Source organism: Tarenaya hassleriana, unplaced genomic scaffold, assembly GCF_000463585.1.
Source record: "Tarenaya hassleriana unplaced genomic scaffold, ASM46358v1 Cleome10, whole genome shotgun sequence".
In the NCBI taxonomy this organism is placed as follows: Eukaryota; Viridiplantae; Streptophyta; class Magnoliopsida; order Brassicales; family Cleomaceae; genus Tarenaya; species Tarenaya hassleriana.
Window position 1 is genome coordinate 1,485,795 of NW_010960188.1, and position 11,024 is coordinate 1,496,818.

At 36.3% G+C, this 11,024-nt stretch overlaps 3 protein-coding genes across 6 annotated transcripts in view; 2 read left to right on the top strand and 1 right to left on the bottom strand.

The window, feature by feature from the left end:
* Nucleotides 1-1,762, top strand: part of LOC104800148 (protein CHROMATIN REMODELING 24) — a 7,721-nt gene extending 5,959 nt beyond the window's left edge. The window contains exons 17-22 of the mRNA XM_010522886.1: nucleotides 91-159; nucleotides 242-336; nucleotides 674-802; nucleotides 899-961; nucleotides 1,060-1,195; nucleotides 1,306-1,762. Of these exons, the coding sequence (XP_010521188.1) occupies nucleotides 91-159; nucleotides 242-336; nucleotides 674-802; nucleotides 899-961; nucleotides 1,060-1,195; nucleotides 1,306-1,470 (657 nt within the window). The 3' untranslated portion in view covers nucleotides 1,471-1,762. The remainder of the gene's footprint in view (nucleotides 1-90; nucleotides 160-241; nucleotides 337-673; nucleotides 803-898; nucleotides 962-1,059; nucleotides 1,196-1,305) is intronic.
* Nucleotides 1,763-1,812: 50 nt separating this feature from the next.
* LOC104800158 (receptor-like kinase LIP2) lies at nucleotides 1,813-5,657 on the bottom strand. 4 transcript variants are annotated; one of them, XM_010522922.2, is made up of 11 exons: nucleotides 5,312-5,657; nucleotides 5,143-5,225; nucleotides 4,752-4,983; nucleotides 4,051-4,647; nucleotides 3,723-3,971; nucleotides 3,458-3,621; nucleotides 3,273-3,352; nucleotides 3,044-3,191; nucleotides 2,714-2,863; nucleotides 2,355-2,622; nucleotides 1,813-2,106 (listed from the first exon to the last, which is right to left on the bottom strand). In XM_010522922.2, the coding sequence occupies exons 1-10, from the start codon at nucleotides 5,502-5,504 to the stop codon at nucleotides 2,389-2,391; spliced, it is 2,130 nt and encodes a 709-aa protein (XP_010521224.1). In that variant the 5' UTR covers nucleotides 5,505-5,657; the 3' UTR covers nucleotides 1,813-2,106; nucleotides 2,355-2,388. The 4 variants fall into 4 exon arrangements, with proteins under 4 accessions (XP_010521224.1, XP_010521198.1, XP_010521216.1 ...); XM_010522896.2 differs by having other exon boundaries at nucleotides 1,813-2,099; nucleotides 5,312-5,655; XM_010522914.2 differs by lacking the exon at nucleotides 1,813-2,106 and adding an exon at nucleotides 2,179-2,202.
* A 1,345-nt stretch (nucleotides 5,658-7,002) lies between these two features.
* The window catches only part of LOC104804585 (ultraviolet-B receptor UVR8), a 9,211-nt gene continuing 5,189 nt past the window's right edge, over nucleotides 7,003-11,024 (top strand). Inside the window, exon 1 of the mRNA XM_010528902.1 lies at nucleotides 7,003-7,087. Within this exon, the coding sequence (XP_010527204.1) occupies nucleotides 7,003-7,087 (85 nt within the window). The remainder of the gene's footprint in view (nucleotides 7,088-11,024) is intronic.

Sequence of the window (11,024 nt, forward strand, 5' to 3'; positions counted from 1 at the left end):
CCCCCCCCCTCTCCCTAGAGAAGTAAACAACGAGCCAAACAGTTTTTTAATACGATTGGTTATATGATATAATAAGATTTTCTTTTCTAGGTATATAAGGGTGGATTGTTTAAAACTGCGACTGAGCACAAAGAACAGATCCGCTACTTCAGCCAGCAGGTGTTATTTCAATTCCGCTGTCAATAGAATTCTCTATGTTTTGTGGCCGTTTGTTAATTCTAAATTCAAATTATTGTTTCAGGACCTTCGGGAACTCTTTAGTCTTCCAAAGGAAGGCTTTGATGTTTCACCCACGCAGCAGCAACTACACGAAGAGCATTATAACCAAATCAAAATGTAAGGAACCCATGAATTAATCTGAGCAATTTTGTCTCTGATAAGGACTTGCTTTATTTTTAGTCAGCATTGTCAATCTGCAAGGTTCTTCCGGTCATAAATAGAATGCTTTAGTAAAGCTAACACACTGTTTGAGTCAAGAACAACATATCTTTCCCTTTTTCTGTGGAGTTAACATCTCGTCTCGAATACTGCATTTTACATGGCTGAATATCACAAATTTTCCTTGGGGTTAGGCATTGCTATTTCATTGAGAGAGGATATTATTATTGAGTAAATAATTTTTTAAATTCTCAACTATTTTTCAATATGACAATGGAAATTGTTTATTTTATAGGGATGAAGCTCTGGAGTCCCATGTAAAATTTCTGGAAACTCTAGGTATAGCAGGAGTTAGTCATCACAGTTTACTCTTCTCCAAAACTGCTCCTGTCCAAGTGATTCAGGAAGAAGTAGAAGAAATAAGGTGAACTAATATCTTCTTTTCGAAATAAAAGTTTTTCTCCATTTCTTAATGTCCGTCTGGTCTGACCTTTTGGTCAACCTTCCTCTTTGGCAAAAGGAGAGGAACATCATTTGCGGGACGCCCAACGTCAAGTTACTCACAAGAAAACATGCTCAATGGGTATTGTCATCACAGCCTTATCATTGGTTTTATTTAGTTTTGTTTTTGTTTTCTGATTTGCTCATAGGACTTGCCAAATTTGTGAACCATTTTGGTAGGGCTGAGTACGCCTTCAACCCAAAGGACGTAAATTTGAGCCAGAAAATCAACATCTCCCCTATTGACAGTAGCGAAATGACAGAAAGTGAAATCAAAGCAAGAATCAATCGGTTATCTCTAATATTCGCAAACAAGGTATGTCTTCTCAGATGTTTTGGAATGTTTTATGTTACAGAAAGAGTCTGGAAACTGACTCTTGTAGTGTAAATCTTTGCATAACTTTGGTCCTCTTTCATTTTTCACAGAATACTATTTCGAAGCTCCCTGATAGAGGGGCCAAATTACAAAAGCAGATTGCTGAACTGAATCAGGAGCTTGAGAGCATCGAGGCGGCGAAAAGCATGGAGACACCTCAAGTTATTGAATTGGACGAAATCAGTGGAAAGCTACACAAGGGACTGAATCTGTAAGGTTCATGTCAGAATCATATGATGCTCTGGCTATGGTTATGGCCACTGAATGACTTTGATGTCAAGTGCAGTTGAAGTCAATTTACCAATTGACTTGCTGCAAAGGGGATGAATCTTATTTACCTCATCCAAGCTCGGGATTTTGGATTCACCTATATTTTTTCAACGACTATATCGAAGAAGTGTTGGGTGAATTTTTACGGCATATGCTTATGAACCTTTGTTCTCTGACACGGAAGCAAGCTTCTCATCTTACACTAATGCAGGTAATGGAAGTTACGGTTTTGGGAAATATGTTATGGTCATGGCAACTTGCTCACAAGTTTCCGAATCCAGAAGATTTGAGATAACATAATCTTATTCATCTCAAGCACAAAGAATTCACACAAGTGTTTACAAAAAAAAAAGGCTGCTGAATGCTTATAATAATTTTTACATAAGAGGTTGCAGCTGTAAAAAAAGATCAGCGTATCCTATCTAGTGGGGGTTGTCGGAAAGGAATATACTAGGCTGTCTTACCCCTACATTTTATGCAGAGACAGATCCAATCTGCAACTTCATCCCACGATAAATGGTTTTACCGTTGAGTCAAGTCTCGGCCCTTCATGAAGCTTTCCCTGTGAGTTCTTCTGCAGCCCAAATTCATAAAAAAAAAACACTTTTATTTCTTCTAATTTACAAAAAAAACTTTCAAACCAAAACATCTGAAGGAATCTTTCACTGTGAGTTCTTCTGCAGCCCAAATGCATAAAAAAAACACTTTTATTTCTTCTAATTTACAAAAAAAAAAAACTTTCAAACCAAAACATCAAACAGAATCTTCCATGAAGCCAATGAACTCAGAAAGCTGCAAACCCTCCCCCATTACAAAATATACAACTTACAGTGGAATTCAGGGTTTCGTTTGAAAAATGTAAACTAGTCGAGTTGGAAGCTGGTTGTGCGGCTCCACCTCCCTTTCAAGTATTCCTCGACAGAGATAGTAGCTTCCGGGCTGCTATCAGGATTGGCCTCGTCCTCCAAGTCGAGCAGTGCAAGATTTATATGAGATTCTATATTTGTAGGAGATGCCACTTCTTCCTCTTCCGAGGCTTCCACTTGCTGCTTTCCCCACTCGGTTGCTTCTTCGTCCCCTTGCAATATCTTCAAGACCTGTAGTCAAGATCGGCATAAGGGGGAATACAAGATTCGGGATATGGCAGAGAAGGAAGAATACAAGAAAAGAGAGATTTAGCTTGCTCACAAGGGAAATTTGAGGTCGGGCATGAGGTGTACGTCTAATGCAGAGTGTTGCAGCTAACACCATTTTCTCGATGAGTTCATTGTTCTCGTTGCTTTCTAGATTTGGATCCAACAATTGAGAAAACTTTCCACTTTCTAGAATGGGTTTTGCCTGGAACCGATGCAAAACAGTCGTTCATTTAGACGTGGAAAGAACATTGGCCCGAAGCAGAGAAAAGAATAATCTGTGCACTACTCTATGTATCATGCTGCTAGAAGCTTTTGGCAGCTATGTACAGAAGCACCCTTCTCCACATATATCTTCCCAACAGAGAAAGGCATAAATGCTTACCCACATGACAAGGCTCTCCTGCCCTTTAGGATAGTCACTGCAGATAGGTTTCCTCCCCGATAAGAGCTCGAGTAAGACGACACCAAAGGCATACACATCAATCTTTTCAGTTACTTTACCGTGCATGAAGTACTCCGGAGCGAGATAACTGCCATAGAAGGAAACATTACGAAAAAGAGGTTGACATGAGACCTTTAAGAGCGAGTATGTAAAGAAGCAGGACACATACCCAAATGTCCCGGCAACACCCATGACCGGTATATGCTGTGAAGCATTTGAAACCGTGCTGGCAAATCCAAAATCTGACAGCTGAACCAGAAATATAAATGCAAACCAAAATGACTATGATATGACAGTTAGAAGAATTTAGATTCAATATATCAAATAAAGCAAATTAAACTAGTAAAATGGTACCTGTGGCTCAAAATCATCTGACAGAAGAACATTGGAAGATTTCACATCACGGTGAATCACAGCCGGGTCATGATCATTATGTAGATAGTCTAATGCCTCAGCAATACCAATTGCAACTTTATATCTGTCCAGCCAGCCAAAAATGGATGTGCCCGTTCTATTACCTTAATCAATAAGAGGAAAACACAATCAAATTTGAGAACAATCTAGATAAAAAGTTCTATAATGCAATAACCCATAGGAAATATCAAATGCCACCAGTTACCATGGAGGTTCTCTTCAAGGCTTCCCTTCGGTAGATAGTCGTACACCAGTATCAAATTATTATTCTCGAAGCAGAAACCAAAGAGAGAAATTATGTTCTTGTGCTGTATACTTGTGATAACTTCGATTTCCAGCAGAAATTCCTTCAACACGTCTAGAGAAGGTTTCAAGATTTTAATAGCCAGCTCCCTTCCATCTGACAGGCACCCTCTATAAACATAACTACTACCACCTTCCCCGATCAAATTCTCTGGAAAAAAACGACGGATCCATTAGAGAAGGACAATAACCAAGTCAAATCAAAACCGAAAGGTTGGAGAGAGACATACTGGATGAGAAGTTGGAGGTTACTGAAGAAAGTTCCTCGTATGTAAACAATCTACATGTGGAAGAGTATCTCTCGTGTAGACCCTCCAGCTCTTGTGGAATGATATTCAGTCCATTACAGGGGGAAAGTGGACTGGATACAGATTCTGAACCAGACCTTAGAATGGAACCATCTTCACCATCAACACTGTAAGAGCAATCTTCATCACAAACAGAATGTTTCAGTTTCTTGTCAGGATGGATTACAGATGCTGAATGCCGTCCTCGCAGCCTTGAACCCCACTGAAGTAGAGCCATCTTAGCTGAAATTTTGCTCGAGATTTTGCGTTTACATACATATAGTCGGCGAAGAAAGGGCCATCCTGGCTTCGACTGGAGTGGACCTGAATTATCCTCATTTGCTTGTATTGGCACTAAAGCCAAAGAATCATCTGCACCTGAATTCTCAGGACACTGCAAGGATGAAGAACAACTAGTTTTCATCCAGCGTGAACTGGCTATTGCAGAACTCAATCTGTCTGCCACCTTTGACACTTCGATCACACTGTCTGATGGTACACATACTAAAGAGGAAGTATCCATATGTGGATCCTCATCCCCTGCAAATCATCACAGCACAAAGCTGAGTTTTACAAAAAAGCTTGTCTGTACAACAACAAGAAGTACCTCAAGAAAAACCAACCAAAATCACAGTTACACATACCGTTGCTGCTAGATACTCTGCGGAACATGATTTTGCCGCTCTTGACTGCGAAAACCGAGACATCCTTGACGAGATTCCTGGCACAGTACTTGGCCACAGAGGCTGATGAACGGATTGTGTGGTGCTTCCTAGAGGAACCCACGATCAAACTTGCTGCTCTATAGGATTTCGCTTCCTCTACTAGAATTTTCCTAGCTGACTTTCCTCTACAAACCTTTAACTTCAAATCTACCTGAAGAACATTCATGGTTTTCAGACAACTTATTCAATAGTTTCCCATATCAAGCGAAAATTTTCACTTTGAAACCCAATTCCAGAGTAAATTTCACAACTTTCCTCCGCAGACGAACAGTAATCCAGAATTTACACCCAGAGAAAGTAAAGAACTTGCCTGTTTCAAGTTACAGAAGCTTTCATATACCCCAAGCATGGAATCAAAAGTCCTGACGAGAGAAATAAGCGACGCTGAGCCATCTGCGAAAATTCCCGCGACAAAATCAATTACACAGAATTCGGGAAAATGGTCGAATTGTTAGATCGAGACGCAATGAGGAACGAACCGACGGCGTAGTCGAGGACGTGAAGAGCGACGATGCGATCTCCAGGACGTGCCACGTTCACCAGCGCCCACGTCAGCACTTCTCGTCTCCTCTCGTCGGGTTTCACCCCGACGATTACCAACGCCTCCGCCGTGGCATTGTCGCATCCGCCACCGTCCACTCCGGTGCCTCCGCCGTCTCCGGCCGATTTCATCTCCCCTCTTCTCCTCCTCCTCCTCCTCCTCCTCCTCCTCACTGTCAGACTTACGATCCACACACTCTCTCTCTATCTCTCTCCTCTCTGTGAGGAAGCGCTTTGTCGTTGTCGTGTAGTGCTTGGGGCAAAGAAGGAGCGAATCACGTTAACTGTCTTTGGGAGAAATGTGGCGATGTTTGCGCCCTTTGGTTTGAACGAATCTGGACCGTCCATTCGCGCCTCATGATCTGATCATTCATTAATAGAAATAAATAAATGATAAAATAGGCATTTTGCACGAGGGAAGTGTACAATAATTGGGACATAATAATATACCATCATCTCCTTTTATTTCCATTCCACGCCTTAATTCCTCCTTTAATCTAATTACTATAATTAACTTTCATTAACTGTTAATAAATAAATAAACATTAATGAGGTGTTCATAATATGTTATGTTTAGTTATATTAATTGATTTAAAAATAACAAGTTTGGGGGATTTAGACTAAAATGCTTTTTTTTGTCATTCTTTAAAAAAAAAGAGATGTCATCGTTGGAATCTGTCATTCTCTTTTGAAAATTTGGGATGGGAAAAGAGAAAGCAAAACAAAGTTTTTTTTTTTTTTTTTAAACGGTAAACTTGTATATATGTAAGCTGCCCAAATACAGAAGTTTTGTTCCTTGTATTCAAAAAAAAAATCATAAAGAAAATGACCCATAATCTTCTTTTGATTTAAAACCACAACACAAAAGTCATGTATGTATGTATGTATGTATGTATGTATGTATGTATGTATGTAGTCATGTATGTATGTATGTATGTATGTATGTATGTATGTATGTATGTATGTATGTATGTATGTATGTATGTATGTATGTATGTATGTATGTATGTATGTATGCATAAATTACTAGATTAGTGGAGAGGTTAATTATTAATAAATAAACATGGTGGCCACGACGTGGACGTGGACATGCACGTGAAACACCAATACTAACATTTCGAGACGGAGATATTATAACCGTTGTGAAGCACAGCTCAGCTTTAGCTTGGATCTACGGCAAGGAGACCGTGGCTGTTCCATTTAATCTTTATTTTTAAAATAATTATTACTATAATAATAATATTAATCCACGCTTGGGTCGGAATTAGTTTAGGTCTTTGGGTTTGAGATCACCCGATTATCAAAAAAATATTAATCCACGCTTTTTGCTAGTGTAGATGTGCACATTAACAGCACATGATTCGATTGCTCTGTCAAGGAATATAAATTATTCTCTATTAGATTTGCTAAATTCTAAAACTTAATTTGAAAAATGGGTTTTTAGATTTCTATAGTTTTTGTACAAGTACGTGTAGAGATTTGACTGTGTCACTTTCTCTCCCATCGTGTTACGGTGTGGTGATTTTGTCGCTAGGGTTTATCTGTTGCGAGTTTTAAGTTCGGTTAACTTTTAGGGTTTTTTCCTTTTAGGGTTTTTTTTTCGGGGAAGTATTCGTCGAGAAGGACGAAGATGGCGGCGCGTCGGATGACGATGCTGGCGCCATTGTCGTCTGCAACGTCAGTCATGTTCTCTGTTTCCAGTGGATCAAACTCCCGTATTTAGGGATCGTCTGGTTTAGGGGCTTTGATGAATATAGTCTGATAATATTAGGGGTTTGCTTGAATTGATAAGTGATACGAGGAAATGCAATTCATTACAGGATCGCGCGCGCACACACACACACACACATATATACATATATATATATATACATGAATATCAGGGCCGTCTCAAACTTTGATGGGGCCCTGTACATTTTATAAAAATTAATTAATAAAAATATAAATTTATATAATAAAAATTAATAATAAAATTATTTAATGATTTTGAAAAATTATTAATTTCGAATTACGAAAAAAATGTAATTATCGTCAATAAAGTTTGTAATGTTTTTATGTATTAATGATAATAATATTAATTTATAAAGGAAATCCATAAATTAGGATTCATAAATACAAACTATTTTCAATTTTTTAAATAAAATGATTAATTTCTTATTAAAAATATATGAATTGTGAAATCAATTAAAAAATTCAACTTAATATTGAATTTGTATTAATAATAAACTAGAAAAAGTAAATTTTATAATCTAATTAATTTTTATAGTATATTTATTTATTTATTCTATAATAATTATATACTATAATTATACCTAAAAAATTATTAGAATAATGATTTCACAAAATTTAATGTTAAATTATAAGAGATATTTTATTTTTATAATTAATGATAATAATTAGTTTTTAAAAAGTGGGGCCCCCACATTGATGGGCCCTGTTCAAAGGCACCTGTTGCACCTGCTAAAAGACGGCCCTGATGAATATGTATGAGCTCGACCTTGTTCTTGGAGATCCATTTGGTAATCCAATGGAGCCAAGATTCTTGGTAACGATCGATATAACTAAGGTATTGTGATGGTATACTGTATATACGATCAAGGAGTAGGAACGGACACCGCCGTTGACGGAGCTCTTGCTTTTCACTGGATTAAACGCGGTTTTTGCATGCATGTGCATTGATGAGTTTCCCCTTGAGCCATCTAACAGGTTCGTCTTCTTCGTTTGCTTTGTCATTTCCCTTCTGAATCTTATCCAGCACCAAGAAGAACACCACTCACCATCATCATCATCATCGGGAGAAGTGATAAGGTAGGCCTGGGATGGTGGTGATGATGATGATGATGCATGTGTAGATCATATATACAATATATATAACCCATGATAATACAATTCGCGTGCATGGCTGTTGCCGATAAGATCTTCCAGATAAACACAGACGTGATCTGAAGTCTTGGATTGTCGGTGTTACCAACTGTCCGGATATGACTATACTCTTTTCTTTTTTTTTCATCGTAATTTATTATTATTGTTATTTATTAATCCTGTTCTTCTGTTTTGTATAGTTCCGATCGTATAGGGGACCGGAGCATGGCCCAATTCTCAAACTCTGGCTATATATATTAATAATCGACTAGGTATTAAATGGACGTGGGAATAAATTTAAAGTTTTAAAAATGGAATTTTCGAAAAACAAAAACGTTTATAACAAATGTCGGTCAACGGCGTATAAATTGAATGAACATGATTTTTTTTTTATAAAACTAGAAAGCCCAGATAAAAAAAGTAATCCAAATCTGAAACATACAAATCCATGTACATATATATATAATTCAAAGGGTAATCTTCACGTAATAACGTGTGTTGACCAAATGCATGGTGGATTGATTACAAAGAAATCCGAGTAGATTAAGACAGAAATGAATTCAAAGTTTCTGATATATATATGGCCCCCTACCTTGTCCTGGACGGTGACACGAGACCCATCACTCACCATGCGTTTTTATCAAATACAGAAATCGACCGACCAACCCCTCCACGTCACGATGACTACTGCATATAATAATAATTATTAAAAATATTTCGCTATCGATGTCATCAAAACCCTAATTATCGGCGACAGTGTACTATTTGCTCTCTGACCCTTCACCCAATCGTGTCAAAGACACGTGCTTTTATTGTTGTGTCAAGATTTTGTCTTATTGTCTCTCCACCATTCATTGCCTCCTTGTGTTTCCCATTTTCATTTTTATGTTTTTTTTTTATAAATCTTATCTTATATTTTAATAATATCAATGTATTTCACTAGAGTTTCCCTCGAGTTTACGTTCCCGTCAATATGCGCTTACAATCTTATTATAAAACGTTGGAATGTTAGAGAAAATACAACGAGTCTATATAACATATAGCGTAAAATATCATTAGTGAATATAATATAAGAATATTATGAATATGAATGAATCTGTTTTAGTATGACTGAAACAACATATTCTAGTGTTATTATCCATGCCCAATAAAATTAAAAACCCTATGTTCTCATCATATTGATATAATTCCGTGACTGTTCATTATTATTGTTGTATAACTCGAACTTAAAACTTTATACCATATATATTATCCCGACTGGTTTATTATAAAATATATCCCTTTTATTAAATAAAGTATGAAAATCTAATCACTAACAAATGTGTAGAGCAGTTAATGAAATGAATGATATAAGGCAAAGTGTCGAGCATATGAGGGGAAATGGTCAATGTCACGTAGACATTTATTTGCTTCTTTCGGCGTACGTATAATATTCTCAATCAAAGAGGTTGTCTCTTTGGTCTTTCTATGTGATCGATCACACGTACATGTGGTAGGTTTGAACCATGTCTCCATTCATTTAATTTACATATACTCTATGAATCTAAACATTCCAATAACTAGGTTATATGGTATTTATCGTATAATTTTTTATTATCAATCTCTACGAATTTTCTAATTAATCCAAATTGGGATAGTGTAACCGGTGAAAACCGAAGTGCAAAAAATGTGTTTTATATACTTTAAATGGAGCATTATCAAAAATACTCTCCATTTGCTATTTTGACTTCAAGGCATACTATTCTTTAACTGTGACCCTATGATCCATGTGATCAGAAATTTAATCTTGGTCATTTTGACCATAACGTTAAATTTATGATGATACATACCTATTCATTATGTTCATATCTTATATATCTCACTAATCATTTGATACAAAATTTTTAAATTCAATGTTATGACCAATATGACCAATATTAAATTTCTGGTCATATGAGTCATATGGTCACAGTTGAAGAAGGATATGCGTTGAAGTCAAAATAGCAAATATAAAGTATTTTTGATATAATGTTATTTTAAATTCGAACTTTAATTTAGAGAGAATGTATATTTAAAATGATATGGTTGATTCGGTCTCGAGGTTAATGTGGATTATGATCCAAATATTGGGTTACAGAGAAAAAAAAGAATTTACAAATTGCATCATAAGGATCGCCTGACGATCCAAACGGCACACATTAAAAAAAAAACGTGTTTGTCCAATGTAGAAGATTCGAGTATTTAGATATAAATATCAAACTTTCATTTCTCTCGAGCCAAAAATAAAATATGTTTTGTTTGGCCCGACTAAAAAAATTAAAAGATACTTTCTAATTTTTTAAAGAGTCCATATAAAATGGTTAAACGTTGAAATCTGTTTGTATATGCGGTTGGTTATTATATCGTAATCGATTGAAAATATTTGGATTCGCCAAAAAAAAATGATGATTAAGATTTGTATTTATATGGTTATAGAAAGTTTAGTTATTTCCAATATAATTTATATCATTGATGGGATATGTTATTTTTGGGCATTTGAGCAAGGATACATTTGGTATCACAACACGTGGTTTGTAATAATAGCATAAATTACGTAAATAAATAATATAGGACTATGTTATATATATATATATATATATATATTCTATTTTTGTTTTAACATTTGTAGTAAATACATTAATTACAAAGCGGGAGATGAACATGTGCAATCTCTGCCGCGCCTTTATTACGGACCTTCTGCTCTCCCAACTCCTTCCAATTTCTTCTTCACCTCTCTCTCTCTCTCTCTCTCTCTCTCTCTTTTGGATAGGG

Bases quoted from the DNA above. Each gene is read 5' to 3' on its own strand.
- LOC104800158 (XM_010522922.2), bottom strand. From the start codon at position 5,504: ATGAAATCGGCCGGAGACGGCGGAGGCACCGGAGTGGACGGTGGCGGA. The intron at 3,622-3,722 runs GTAACTGGTGGC...TTATTGATTAAG, and splicing joins CCTTGAAGAGAACCTCCATG to GTAATAGAACGGGCACATCC. The intron at 3,353-3,457 runs GTACCATTTTAC...TTTCTGGTTCAG, and splicing joins CAGATGATTTTGAGCCACAG to CTGTCAGATTTTGGATTTGC.